The 15,585-nt window shown below is 40.8% G+C and overlaps 1 protein-coding gene across 1 annotated transcript in view; it reads right to left on the bottom strand.

The window, feature by feature from the left end:
* Positions 1-15,585, bottom strand: part of DGKQ (diacylglycerol kinase theta) — a gene marked incomplete at both ends in the record, with an annotated part of 91,574 nt that overhangs the window by 3,072 nt on the left and 72,917 nt on the right. Inside the window, 5 exons of the mRNA XM_082013229.1 lie at positions 746-892; positions 6,118-6,218; positions 7,694-7,875; positions 8,458-8,606; positions 9,948-10,099. Of these exons, the coding sequence (XP_081869355.1) occupies positions 746-892; positions 6,118-6,218; positions 7,694-7,875; positions 8,458-8,606; positions 9,948-10,099 (731 nt within the window). The remainder of the gene's footprint in view (positions 1-745; positions 893-6,117; positions 6,219-7,693; positions 7,876-8,457; positions 8,607-9,947; positions 10,100-15,585) is intronic.

Genomic DNA, 15,585 nt, shown 5'->3' with positions numbered 1-15,585 from the left:
CTTCCTTTCTTCCACAGCAGTGGCTCTAGTTCCCTGCAGGTGTCAGGGCAGCCCCCACAGCCTCGCGAAAGGTACCTGAACTGTGGGTTTTCCACAGCTGCATCACCGACAGCACATATAGTTGCCAGCTGGCTGTAGGACCTGGACAGTGTTTGACAGCTGAATCCTGGCTGGCCTTCACTGCAGGAACGGCTTAGGCACCTGGTCTCTAGCATGCCGGAAAGGGTGTGCAAGTTCATAATTTTTGAACCTTCTACAAGTCACGGTGAAATCCAGTGGACCATTGAAACAGTTCGGGGGAGGGGGAAAATGGTAGTGGACAGAAGCCACAGGCCTACAACCCTGCCTAAAAAGTAATGTTTTACTATAAACTGCTCCAAAAGAAGTCTGAAGACCTTTGGTGAGGAAATAATTCCAAATTACTGTTAGGACACAGAAGAAAGAGCAAATGTATGGGGAGTGTGCACAGGGAAAACAAGATACCATCTTTATATGGAGTGATAGTGTGAGTTTCAAAGGATCAGAAAAATGATGTCAAAATGGTATTAAGAGCTATCTCCTTAGGCACAGTTGCAAAGCTAGCGAGTCAGGCAATAATCAGAAATACCCAGTAACAACCATCTATTAATCTAAACCATTTAACATTCTATCTAACCATTTATCATTTGATGCTGAAATACCAAGCAGTTTTTCCACACATACAGACAGACATGCATCCACACAGGATCCTTCCTCTCCTTTGTACCTGGGTATGTTAATAAAAATGAGTCCTTCTATACTTGGTAACTCCACCTCGTGCTGGTCCACTTGAAGCTTTATGTCTCTGTGAAGATTTCTGGTATGACTTATCTTCTGCAGCCCAACTTTCACATAAACTCCTTTGTTGTGAAACCTAGGAGCAGACCAGCATCTTGTAACTAAAAAGTAAGGCCCAGCATAGCACTCTTCCTCGTACATATACCAGTACTGCCTCCACCAGGTAAGTTTAAAGAGTTTTTCAGTTAAAACCCTCTTCAAATTCTTCTAGCTTTACTGCAGATACAACACAGGAGCCACGAACTGCTACTTCATATACCTTTTACTTAAGAGATGATTTGTGCTGTTGAGGCATGTGGACACCTGTGAAATTTCACTACAGAAAACTTGTCCCTTCTTAAAGCACCGCCTGAATGCAATGCCTATTTGAAATGTAAACTCCTGGGCTGAAAAATTGTATTTTTAATTAAGACCTAGGGGTCTTCATGAAACGTTTTAAAATGTTTTCTCATGCAATGCTAGAATAATGAAGGCACAAAAACATTTGCAAGTCTTTGCTTTGCATTTGCTTACATATATATATTCATCTGTAGAAACTTAAAACATGCTTAGTCATCTTAATGTGTGACAACGCTCTAACATCTCTAATTTTAGAGTAAAAAAAGATGAGGAAGATTTTATGGCATCTCTAGAAATGTCAAAATATTTTAAGAATAACGTAAACACATGTTAGTTAAACACACACAGTATTTTCTTCTATAAAGGAAACCTTTGGATATATGGCCCTCAGGGCAACCTTAAAATAAAAAGCATAAATTTCTATTATTTGACCTGACTAACACATGGGTGTCATTGGAATCCAACTCTGCAAAATCTCTCTAGCATTATGTTTAAATGTTGTAGACATTCAGGTGGGAAAGACAGCCAGTTTAGTGTGTGGGTTACAGTCAACTCTTCAGACAGAGACTGTTCAGTTCTTTTAAATTATTACATTGGGAATGATTAGTCCTACATGCTAACAGTTTTAAACGGCACCAAATTAAAGGTACCTGATGTAACACCATTTAACATATGCTTAACATATGCTTCTACTCCAGACATGACAATAAGATGTGTCTATGCTAAGACAGGTTTTGACTGATTCGGTTACAAGTGAAAAATAACAGAATATTTGTAGGAAAGACAATACTTTAAATATCCCCAAGAAGTACTAATTTTTGTTGCACGAAGAAGGAAGCCTGCAGAAACTGAAAGAATATGACACAGAGCCATAACTGCAGACACAGCCTGGAATTACATGACTTCTAAGAAATACTTACGGACCACTGAGGTTCACAGGATCCAGAGACATTGGATACAGCACCCCGTGAGGCACAACAGAGGGTAAATCCATCAGAGATTAAATCCTATCACTCCGTTCTTGCATACGTGTTCCATTCCATTTATGTCTTATTAGGACATTGAGACCAAGTAAGAATGAACAAACTGATTTCTGTAATGTTACCATGCCAATTCCTACCCAATGGTTTTGAAGGTGACTGAAAGATTTTATGATTGAAATGGCCAGCCAGGCTTGGGAGGGTGATCTTTGTGTTAAACATACAAACATAAATATCCACCACTAGAGAGAATCACCACTCTTTTGTGCACATCTACATGTGGGACGTGATTTGGGGAGAAAGTGCCAGTGAATGCTGTCAGCCTCCTGCTAGGAGTAGCCAATAACATACTAGTTTGCTCACTTGGGTAGAAAGAATAAGCATCTCCTAAAGCAAACCCTTGGTTAGATACATTCTACAGACAGCAGTTTCACCACAGCAAATGAGCAAGGCAGGAAGGAAGAAGCTGTCCTTGGAGCAGTCTCCAACACCTTATTTGTGCCGAAGGAAATCAAGGTTTGTATCAGGTGAGACTCACACTGCAGTCACTGCCGTAGATGACACTGATGGGGATGAGAGAGGAGGGCAAGGCGTTACATGCAGGTTATCCATTCCCACGGGAGCCAGTGAGTCCTTGCATCAGCTCGGCTATAAAACTTGCATCATTATGTCATCCCAGAATTATGTGGAAGGCTCTCTAGAGTACAGATATCAAAGTAATGTCCTATTGCTCGGTAAGTTTGGGGATTTGACCTACACAGCTCAGGAATCATCCTTTTGTTTGTTTTTCTAAAAAAGATGCACTACAAGTATAGCAAAAATTCACATACTACCTGATGCCCCACTGGCTACATCCATAAAGCTACATACACCTTTCCCGAGGGACATTCAGAAGGTTGGACTAATTATTCAGTTTAGCTAATTGTATATCTCAGAATAGATAGAGTTAAAAGGTGATCCTATATAGGACCAGTTTCATGGATTATGAAAGTAAACAAGTGTTTTTAAAGTATTGCAATCCTGTATTTATCCTTGATAGAGCAAACTGAAAAACACTCTTCACTCTTAAAAAGTCCCATGAACAAGTCTCCACAGACTCAGGGACACAACATAACATCAACTTACACTGTTAGTTTAATCAAGTCTGTGGTTGTTGCCCAAGCAGCAAGCACCTCTGGTGGCCAGAGGAATCAAGACCATCAGTAACAGCTTTCCAAGCTTTCATGAAAACATAAATAACCCAGTCCTCAAGAGTCATCAAGTGAGCTGATGCAGAAAGCCAGACTTCTCAGACGTCTTGCCAACTGCTGCACATCCAGAAGGGTAAGTTTGTAGAAATCTTTTTTTTACAGGTGATGGATAAGAAATCTGTATGCCAGGCGTTTTAAAATGAATTGCAATTTCCCATGAGCACTAGTAAACAGCTAGGTGACATCTCTCCGAAGCAAAACTCTCCGAACTGCAGCACACAGCATGGAAAGCTATCAAGCAAAACGAAATTACTAGCTTTTATCTAGTCCTGCAATTCAACAAGCCCACCACTGGGTGGGAAACCACCACTGCAAAAGCTAAGAGCTCTCACCAATAATTAGCATACATTTGGGTCTTTTTATTAGGGTGATCTTACTGACTGGGAAAGAACTTTAACAGGTTCACATACAGAGGACCCAAGATGGAAAAAGTGCCTTAGACAGTAGCCGTTGTAGCATTTTAAAACCCACAACCAACAAATCAACCAACCAATACTTTTCAAACCTTCTCCCCACCAAGAGAGAGAACGGTTCTCTCTCTTTGCACAACAATTCTCAGCTCACGTTAAATCATGCAGGATATACTCTCTGCCTAACCTTGCATCCTGGAGACTGCCTGCCACAGCAATCTCCTGCCAATTTTGGATGGCACAAACAAGATGAGATCTCTTCCGTAATAGGCTGAAGACTGCTCCAGGATCCCATGGGAATGGGAGAATGAAGGCAGATACCCTGATCCTAAAGCTCTACACTGTGAAAAAAAATCACATAGCTTGGCACTCAACAACATAAAAACCATCACTGCCACAACATACACTATTTCTGTTGCCCTGTGAGGCAAGTTCAGCACTAAACTCCCTGCAGGGAAGTCATCATTGCACTGTGAGCTGCTAACCAAAGGTAAGGAGTCCTGAGTTTGTAAACCGACTCTACAGCGTGAGGCCAGAGAGCACACAGCTCTCCGGGCATTTACCAGCTTAAGGTCTTGATTCAGAAGAGCACTCAAGACCACTTTTCTTCCAAGGGCTACCTGCAATTTCTGTTTCCACAACCTGAAACTTTCTGTTCTGCATACAAGAGCAGCCAGTTCACATGCCAGCAGCTGTTGCATCTGGCATTAAGTGGCCACCCTTCTGAGTTAAATTACTGATAATGATTAAGGAGCGTGCACTTGCATATCCTGGGAAAAGGTAAAGCCAGCAATTATAACAATCATCACAGGCAGTGAAAGGCAACAATCATGTGCCAGCACTGTTAACCTGCACAGGCTCTTTGTCTCCTGCAAAAACCGCACCTTAGTTATCAATTCATAATTTCACATTTCTCTTCCAGATCTCGAATCACAGAAATATACAGCCCTTCAGATTTACAAAAAAAAAATTACCTCTTCTTTCCCACACACCCTTCAAGACACCCTGCCTGCACGGTGTCCAAATATGCACGTAAAAGGTCTGCAAGAATGGTACCAAGTCATCACCCGCTGCACTGCAGGTGCTGCACACTGTGAATCGAGACAAAGATTCAAGGGATGGAAAGCACACAGGGCAATAGAAGTTGAAGTATAGCCATTAAATACAGTGGCAGTAAGAAAAGGACACATATTTTAAAGTGCTGCAGCTTTGCAAAGTCAAAAGTCGTATGTTTTAAAGGAAGAATGAACGTAACTCTTATGTTATATTAATTGCACAAGTAAATCCAGAACAGTTTTATACACTAGAATCGGCACTGCTATATAAAAACTTATTGCCCAATTTTACTACTTATGATGTTTTTAATCCAGTGGATTGCAAATGCAAACCAGTGCCTAATAGTAACCTACGTACCACAAGCAATATCCCGTATTATTCCATTTTAAAGAAAAAAATATGAGCAATGCCTGTAATGATAGACTGAACACTACAAGATAGGTGGGATTACACATTACACTCATAACCAGTCAGATAATATTTGTAATAGTTGGGATTTGAATATTGCATAGTTGAACTGGCTGTAACTCTCTCTGGCAACCAAGACACAATTTAGAGGACATTTACTCACAAACATGGGGGGAAGCAGACAGTTAACAGTTTCTACAAGGGATTACTGATTAAGTACACAAATGTGATTTCTTTTTCTCATCAATTTCAGTGATTATGGGAAGAAGAAAAAGTACTATTATTGATTGATCTGCATGTCAGAAAGGAGGAAGGTCTCTCTCCACGCCTTTTTAATCACACAGCCTCATCTGAGATATAGAGATTTTTTTTTTATCCTTATTACTAGCACACAGGTGCTACCACAGCACTAAGCAAAGGTGGGAAAGGTACAAAGAAGCTCTGAACAGTGTGTTTATTGCTTCACATAGCAGCACTGCCCTCCCTCCTGCTAAAAGCTTTGAATAAGAGATATTTACACTGCCTCAAAATTTCACTGATTTCAACACTGCAGTTACTGGCAAATAAGTATACTGAATAATAATGACATGGCTTCTAAAAACTAGTTTGGTGTTCTCTCTTGGTAAAGGGGGAAAAAAACAAGAGGAGGGGAAAAAAAAAGAAAGAAAACCAAACAAACCCCCCAAATTCTGTGTCTATGACTTCGTGGTTATCTTAACTCTTCCCTGTGCCAGCTCTGCCTCAGGCAATATTGTCTGTGGCTATCTGTACCATTTCAAGATTATCAACCATAATGTAAGTTGGAAGTTGTAGAATACCACAGAGTTTGCCCTTCACCCCTGGTTTCCCCAGGATTACCTGCTATTAAATTTCCCTGGTTCTTCTTCTCTAGCATGATGAAAGTCCAAGCTCAACTCTGCATCAATGCCAAGACCACAGTAATTGTTCATCTGTACAATCTGACAAAAAAAAAATTGTATTATTTCCTCCTCATGTTTATAAATGAAGAGGTTCCAAAATTTTTCAATAAAAGCAAGATTTGCAGATGATCCTTCCAAGTAATTTGTATCTTGACAGATTCTGGAAAACATTTTCCAGAAACACTGCACTAAAAATAAAGCTGTACAGACAATTGTTGACATGTGTAGTCATTATTTCCAAGGTATCAGAAACTTCAAAATTTAATTTAATCTTAATTGCAAGTAACAAGCATAATAAGGCAGAAATAAAAACAAATGCAGAAATAAAATCAACTCAACTTCTCTAAGTGATTCTATGCAATAACTACACAAGTTGCTGAATACTAATGCTACCATTATGTTTGCCATCAGCCATGGATTTATCATGACATCATTGGGAAGAACCTCTTCCTTACTTTGGAAGGTGACCAGCTTATACCAGATGAGTGAAGAACTTGATTTCACCAACTCAGCTACATTTTGAAGAGCTCCCTGTATATGCCAATCTCAAATTTCTACAGATTTCAACCACTTCTGCAATTAATTCTTCCTTTGCATGCCACTTCATTCCACAGCTTTTCTATCCTAGTCCTTGACTCTCCCACCCTTCACCTTTAAAAAGCCAATTAGGCACTGAGGGCAAATCAAGTCTGTCTCCAACAGGTGAAAAATAGCTGGAAATTGAGCAACTTAAATCCTCCAACTGACACATAATAACAAGGATTTTCCAGCTACTGGACTAAAATCTTAGACAATTGCTACCATTATTATAATTTCCTACTTCTTTTTGCCACCCCTTTGTCCAATTTCTTTGTTTTTGTCTGAAGATAAACAGAACAAGGATCCACACAAAGCTCTGATGTCACCATCCACAATCAACATTTTTATTTTCCTAAACAGAAACAAGTAATATGAACCAAGGGACAGGGACTTTCACTCCAAAAAAATAAAACAGATACCAAAATAAAACTATGCCACATATATAGACATGCAATGGCAGCAAGATGATGGAAGGATTTACTTCCTGTATATGCTAGCAACTTATAGTGATTTTTTAAACTGTCAAAGGAAAGATGAAAGTACTTTGGGGGTGTGTGTTTTTTGGTTGACACTCCAGTTTCACTGGTGTTCTGGAAAGTGTTTGGCTTTCCTTCAAAACGCTTTTCTTATTTGAGAAATAAATTTCTTTCCAACTGAAGCAAATAGGTATGCCTTTGTCACTTGAATCTTTTCATTAATCTCTATCAGATACTTTTTGCCAAACAGCTACAAAGTGTGTTCTGCAGCCAATCAGTCTTACCAAAACTGAAGCACTAGATCCAGATGTATGCTGTGTTCACTAAGAAATAGCTCAGTAAGGCCCAAGCTCAAAGATAGGCGAGCAATAAAAGATCAAACTATGTCAATACCTACCTTCTCTATGATTTTCACTAGAACAGTTCCAAAGAATCAAACCCAAACAGTTCTCAGCTCACCTTTGGAGGCTCAGGTTCTGCAACACCATTCTCTGCACCTTCAGCTGGCTCTTCTGCATCCAAAAGGATAGTCCAGCGATCCATAAGAACGTCGTCCGCCTCATCCACGGAAACCAAAATCGAGTAGGGATCCTCCCCACTGTATCCAGCTCCCCAGCGCAAGACCCTCCCTAAGTCATTACCTGGCCAACAATGAAAAACCCAAAATATGACTGCATTTCAGAAGTTAGCTAAAAGCATCAAAAAGTGCATCAGCCTTGTTTTATAAATCAAATCACATTAAGGTGGTCCAAACAAGGCTAACTACTACAGAAGTAGTTAGATTGGGCTGAAAAGTTAACAAGCTGAAAAAATATCTAAGTGTTGTTGTGGTTGCATGTGTAGAGATACGCTGTCTTATCTGAAAAGTTATCGCAAAAAGTGATGGAAAATTCTGTTACGGAATTGAGAAGTCAGGGAGCAGACGAGTTCACTGGTTTACAGCAATGGTAGATGCACCTGTGCTTGTTAGGGGCAGAATATTTTACCCTCTTATAGTCCTGCCCACTCTCACACACCCACACCCTTGCCAACTCATTTTTCCTTCAGAAAGCATGACTGACATTACCCTGAAAAGCTGATACTAGATTTGCTCTCCAACACAGGCCAGTACTCAGTCATGGCATCTCCACTGCAAAACTGCGTTTGTCAGATGGATAAATGAAGATAACCGTTCTGAGGACTTCTGCCCTCAGAAGAAGAACGGTGCTCCCTGTGGTTCTCACCTGTTCCTAAAGGTAAGATGGCCACTGAGGGCTCTGAGCACACCAACTTGTGCCTGATCTCCTCCAGTGCACCAAGGACCCAGCCAACGGTGCCGTCCCCTCCGCACACCAGCACTCGGAAGGAGGGCACTTTAGAGAACGTGTGAAAACTCCGTTGAGAAACATAAGCAAAAGGGAGAAGAAATGTTACAACATAGTACAGAAAAAGCGAAGCCTCTTAATAAGCTGTTTAAGATAACATATTATTATTATTGGACCCCACCCCGCTCACACCATCAGTTTCAGGATCAACTTGAACAAAGTGAATGTAAAAATAGGAACATTTAGATAAAGCTGTTTAAAAAGCGTGAAATCCACACTCTTCTAAGATGCTTCACAGCTAGAGTTAAATTGTTAATCAATTCCTTTTTAACCAAAGACACAGAGATCTAATTATTCATAATTTCAATGTGAGTATCTATAACTCTCTAAGTCCTGGTGGAGATGTTGATTAGTGGTGTTTTGATTTTTTTACTTAGTCATGGGACTCATAGTTCATTATCTTCATCATAGTACTATCTTCCTGGTCACTCTTACCTTTTGTGGCTTTTCACCCTACATACCAAGATACCCTGCAAAGGAATTTTTATTTCCCATTGCACAAGAAGCAATGAACAAGTGGAAGCATTTTGCCATAAAGCTATAGAAGGATTCCACAGGCAAAACAAAATGAATTAATTACTGAAGTTGCAGCTTGAACTGCATTAGAAAGACAACAGAATTACACAGTTCTGACAAAAAACTTCAGTTTGTGCAGCTTGTTTTTCTTGCCTCCTGCATGAACTGCGTTTTCTTCCATGAAGGCTTTGGTTTTGAAGAGCTTGTCATGACAGTTCTCTGTTAAAGCACTAGTGAAGGAATGAGGCTACTTCAAGTAGGCTACAACCATCACTTTCAGTTTTATGAAGCTGGTAACAAAGTGGTGTTGATTAAATCAAATAATTGGTTCCTGCCTCTCTACAAGCACATTATGTTCTGTTTCTTGTATTTAGAAATGTTGCAGCTGTGATCAGGCAGGCCCTACTAATTCTGCAATTGTGGCCAAGTTTCAAGAGTCAAGATAGAAAATTTCATTATACTTTCCTGTTAAGTTCCCATGAAACACCAAAGGAAATAAAAGCAAAAATGAGCCCTCATCAGGCAATGTGACATTTCTTTTTCCATCCCCATTCCATTACAAAATCTTTTTATTTTTAATAATTATTAAAACTGTGTTACTGTAAAGTGCATGTGGCTTCCCCAGAACTGGACTCTATTAGACTTGACACAAGCATATACATCAGGAACTACTATATTTAGAGAACTTCAAAGTTTAAATCTGTTTTCACAGTGAGAACCAGTCAGAAAGAGTGATCCACTGCTCTGGTCTTCAGGCACAGAACAGAAACAATTTAGATCTTCATAAGAAGTGAATCTGATAATAGAAAAAATTTAAAAATATGATGGCTTACCCAGGCAGTGGGCCACCATTGGTAAGTTCAAAGACCTGATGTGGGTTTAGCAGCTTTCTAAAACTGTACAGCAGATCCCGACCTTTTAGACCACCGCTTTTTGGATTCACAAATACAAGAAGTGGGCAGCAGTTCTGTGGTATCTTGGAAGCCTGAAAGAAGACAAGAAAAAGGATTAGTCAAAACCATGACTAGGCAGGAAAATTACTACTGCATCTTAGAAGTATTTCCTGATGCTTCCTTGATGCTTAGTTTTGATAAAATATTTGATAAAGATTCAATGTCTAGACAACGGACAGATTAGCGGCTGATCTTGTTTTTCTGTGAACTGAAGTTTCCTTAACCCACACCAGCTACACAGTTGAGAGCTTAATGTTAAAAACAAAGGCACTGTAAGTAGTCCTTCCTACACGTTTTCAGTAAACAGTCTATGCCAAAGAATAGTGTGAGGGGTAAGGTACTTTCCACAGTCATGTACAATTCAAACACTTTACTTGCAAAGAGAGAACTTCTCCCCAAAATAACTGAAACATTTGTCTTAAGTTTTGTGGTTGGCTTAGAATACATGTTAATTTACAAGGACAAAATGTCTCAAAACCAGGGTGTTCAGGGCAGACACTGGCATACCTCTCTCAATGAAATAAGAGGTTGAAAGCTTCTTTTAAAAATATGTATTTAAAATATTTAAATCAGGAGGATTTGGTGCCAGTATCTTACGATCCTCACCCCTCTACTGAAGCTGCTGCTGAAAGGGGTCTCAAAGCACAGCATGCTGTGGGGGAGCCTGGTACTCACCCAGAAACCACTCCAAAGGAAGCCACTGCACTGAGCAAAGGAGGGATATCCTGGGGTGCTCCATGGGCTGCGATACCTCCAGCCTCACTGGAGGCCAAAACTTCCAGCCACCCAAAACTTCCAGCCACCAGAAGCACCCCTTGGGACTGTTTTTCAGCCAGCTAGCCCATAAATCATTCCACAAATTGATTTGTAAATGGTTCTACAAAGGTCAGAAAATGCCAGCACACCTTTCATCCATCCTGCCACAGGGCTGTGGGGCAGGTGGGCGCTGGAAAAGTCCATTGGGCATTTCAATGAGCCTGCGTCAAAACAGAAACGTTTGCCACAGTCCCTAAATCGCGCTAATTTGTATTTACAAATTGGACAGCATTCAGGGTACAGCAATTTGTCACGCAGCTGACAGAATGGATTCAGGGAACAGAACAACAGTGCTAAATATAAGTCAATTTAGACGAGAATGATTCGGGGGCGGTGAGGCAGCAGCATGACCGCAGCGTGCAAACATGCAGAGAGATACCAACAGCTACAGAGGGGAGTAGACGGTATCCAGAGAGCCTGTCGGCTGCTGTCTACGAGCAACCACCAGAGAGCATGAACTAAGGTGAAGAATGGAGAAATTGGGGCAAATTAATGAGTCACTTTGGGGGGACGCAAACTGGAGTCTCATGCTGTGATAGCCCAGACCATTGTCCATCTGTGAGCTGATCTGGATGCTTATAAACAAATGATCGTTTGGGGTTTCCTCAAATTATGCTTTCCTAAAAGAGCTGGGTGCTAATCCTCTGCAAGTCAAGCCCTGCCAGAGGTATCAAGACACCCACAAGCACATAAAAATCATTCTCCTCTGTGTCACTGCCTGCATGAGAAATGCCCTCTGCCATCCAGCGTGACTCACCAGCACAAACAGAAAACACACTGGGAAGAGGAACACTAAGCAGGTAAGAAGGTTGGTGGAGCAGGCACACACTTCTCTTGCCCCTTCCTTCCTTGTGCTTTAGATTCTACCAGAGACATTCAGTTTAAAAATACAAATGTTTTCTCAAAAAAAAAAAAAAAAAAAAATTAGCCAAACAAGGGCTACTTTGGCTGACAAAGAGCCAGAAGAACCTCAAAATTTTGTTTTACTGCAAAGGTTTCACTGCTGGCAAAACAACTAGGTTGGCAAGTCAGAGGCTGCAAAGCTGCACACAGCTTTCTCCAAAGGAGCCACCTTCACGCTACACTGTGATGACTGCTAGGTCAAAACACCTCTCACCTCCATATTCAGGCTTTATTGGAAAAGGGGAAGCAATTATTCAAAGCATGTCCAACACACAACAAGGGTAATAGATTTCCATTAAGCACAGGGAAAGGATATTTGTAGCCAGCAAAGGAAGTCTAAGGGAAACAATGCATGCCACTGTCACAAAAAGGAAAGACTTCTTGAATTGTAAGGTCAACAGCTCAAGGATCCACACATCCCAACGAGAGAAGTGGATTTCCTGCCCTTGAGCCATCTCAGGCATTAATAAAAATAGTAAGCAGAGCTGTGGCTTTTCCAGAAGTAAAGCCCTTCTCGCTTCTCCATCAGTTCCTGCACCATCATCTGTCATATCCCATTATGAATGGTCCCTTGAAAATCCCACAAGCAACAAAAGGCAGAGCTGCTCTGAATGGAAACACCACGTCCCATGGGTAACAGAGCAAACTGTTCCGCTCCTGCACTCCTTGTCCCAGTTTCTACTCTGCCCTACCTTCCCATGTGACCATTTCCCATTTCTTCCTCTTCAAAGCTTTTTTCCTACCTAAATTTCACCACCAGTCATTTCAACTTTCTGAACAATACGGTTCTGAAACTGCAGGCTTGGTCCAATGTCCTAAAACTTGTGAGGTTTTAAAAAAAGGGGGGTAAGGGATAATAGACAGAAAAAATACTCAGTTCTGCAGCTCTGTGTAAACAGAAACTTTTTCAAGAAAGAATGTGAGAAAAGAACATTCAAGTAAAACAAATACCTTACTTGAATGTGGATAAGAACATTTGATTACCTTTTCTCCTTCAGGAAGTCAGTTTCTAAAAATACCGAGTTTGGACATTTAGAAGTGACATGTTGAACACATGTTTTATATTACTTGCTTTTACAGGCAAGTTCTAATGCACTGGGTTTAAAACGAAGTAACTAAAATAATTTACAAGGAACTTCAGGAAATCACAATGATTTTGGAGATGCGGTAAACTCCAAGGCACTCAAAAGCACAGCCGTGTTTTGGAAAGTCGTCCTAGATCTTACCCAAGTAAATGTATACTGTTGCAAATATATATTTACAGTTTCTACAAAACTGCCATCTAAATTTCCTAATTGTCAAGTGTCAATATTGTAAAAAAAAAAGTGAAACATTTACCGTGAATGCCACTAAGACTTACAGGTAGCTGTGGAGAATGCCTGGCACTAACGAAGTATTTGTATGTAGTGTAAACTGAGCAGTCCTACCTCTCAAAACCATCTTTGTTCAAATATCTTCTAATGTAAAACCTAACTATGCCTACTTAGGACTAGACGCATCTATGTAGAATAAACTTAAGTATTCTAGAAAGTGCTTAGCCTTACAGTTAACTTGCTTCCCATCATCACGCTTTATTACTCAGTGCTTAAAGGGGGCTTGTAAGAAAGATGGGGACAGACTTTTTAGTAGGGCCTGTAGTGATAGGATGAGGGGTAATGGTTTTAAACTAAAAGAAGGGAGATTTAGAGTAGATCTAAGGAAGAAATTTTTCCACAATGAGGGTGGTGAACCACTGGCACAGATTGCCCAGAGAGGTGGTAGATGCCCCATCCCTGGAGACATTCCAGGTCGGGCTGGCTGGGGCTCTGAGCAACCTGATCTAGTTGAAGATGTCCCTGCTCACTGCAGGGGTTTGGACTAGATGACCTCTAAAGGTTCCTTCCAACCCAAACTATTAAAGGAGTAGGAAACTCTGCTAAATCCTTAGATAAAGGCCAGCTTCTAAGACAACAATTATTTTTCAGTAGGGGTTAAAAACTCTGTGATAGTTTGTACAGCAGAGCAGGGCTGCTGCATTGCTTTCTGAAAAGCACACGTTCCGTTACAATTACAGACGGCCACAAGGGTAGTACTCTTATGGTGCAGAATTTTTTTTAGTCCCTTAATAAAGTCCCAGTGGGGACGTACAAATGAGTTTGTTACTGGGCAGAAGGGGATGTGTGACTCACAGCCTAAGGACTCCCTTCCCCCTTTAGTCCTGGCTTCAGTGCTCTGCTTGAGGAGTGAAATCTGCAGAGGGGTTTTGTGTTGGCTGGCGTTCAGAAAGGAATTTATTGCTCGTTTCTCAGAGACAGCTGAAGGAGGCTGTGTGATTCAGACACTCTGACAGCCACTGTGAATTGCTTAATTTATCAGGATTAGCGCAACGCAGCTTCAGGCTGGGGAAAGATATTTATTAGCCACGCTAATCCCCTTTCTATTGAGCGTACCGTGTAATCACATCTCACGACAAAGCAGAACAAGGCGTTCTGTGCCACAGGCCTGTCAGCATGACAACTATGGCACATCTTCCAGGGTGGTGGGCGGCCTCCAGGAACTGCAGATATCTCTAAGTGACAAGTAAAACTGAACATTTGCAAGCTGGCGGTCTGCAGCATCTCCCATGTGCAAGGACTTGTGATGCCCCAAGCACAAATTCCTCCACCCTGGCCAGAAAGGACTCATTGCACCTGATGAGGAATGACTTGCAAGGTGTCTCAATGCAACTGCAGCCGCAGCTGGGTCAACACCGCAGGAGCTCGAGCCTTGTCTTTACCTTTCAGGGAATTGCGGCAGTGGAAGAAGAGTGGAAAGTACCCTTTCATGGTGTTTTGGCTAAGACAGTCATTAAACTATCACGATTTTAAGTTGGACACATTTGTGTGAGGAATTAGTGGAGTGATGAAATGGAAAGTTTGACCCATTTGGGAAACTCACACATCTTTTTCTACTACTCTTAAGGAACCTATGTCAGAAGGCACTCCTCTGGTAAGTGGCATTAGTGATAAAGCCACAAAAACTTGTCAACTTCATGCTGATATTGGCCTCAGACAACTCTCTGCTGATTTCCTTGCTTGCCAGTACTGCAAAGGGAGTTCTGGTAAACTATCTTTCAGTTCAAAGATTCAGCCCTGCAATGTCTTTCACCTTGAGATGCTACCAAAGAGTGATACCAAACTGCGCCTCCATGTCCAAAACACAGCAGCTAAACAGCTTTGTAAGAGACTGTATTTTTTTCACACTCCAATGAAGAGAATATTTTCATTTATTTGAATATTGTGAAATGAAAAAGTGTTTGATTAAATTCTTAAAGGCCTGAGCTCATGAAACAGCACAATAGATCAACAAATTTGATCACACTAATTACTTGACTTTCTGATAAGCAGTTAGTGTAAACTGATTCTGCTTTCAAACATTTCAGTAATGATAATAAGAGGATGAATTGCTTCTGGCAGACCTGATCATGCCAGACTAGAACTAGGTCTCCTCCTTAGAAGGCATATCAGACGTAGAATAAGCGAATCTCACTTTGGGAAAACGAAAGACAAGCAACCTGCTAACCACCAATTTACTTCTGTGCTTTTAATGACTTTTAAGGATTGTTTGGTTTGGTTGGTTTTTTTAAATAAAAACTTAAATAGTTGCAATTTGGAAAAATCATTCATTAACCAGAACACCATTGCCTTTGTTTTTTCACCCATTCTTCCTCTGAGACTAAACATTAGCCCTTCATCCCCAATTTCTTTGTATTTCACCCACAAGAGGAATGTCAAACACAACATAAATTTAATATTGTGCTCAGTGGCTCTATTTCCTGGTC

Source organism: Phaethon aethereus (assembly GCF_964289735.1).
Source record: "Phaethon aethereus genome assembly, chromosome: Z".
NCBI lineage: Eukaryota > Metazoa > Chordata > Aves > Phaethontiformes > Phaethontidae > Phaethon > Phaethon aethereus.
Note: the sequence above shows the minus strand (reverse complement) of the source record. Positions and strands in the feature narration are given on the sequence as shown.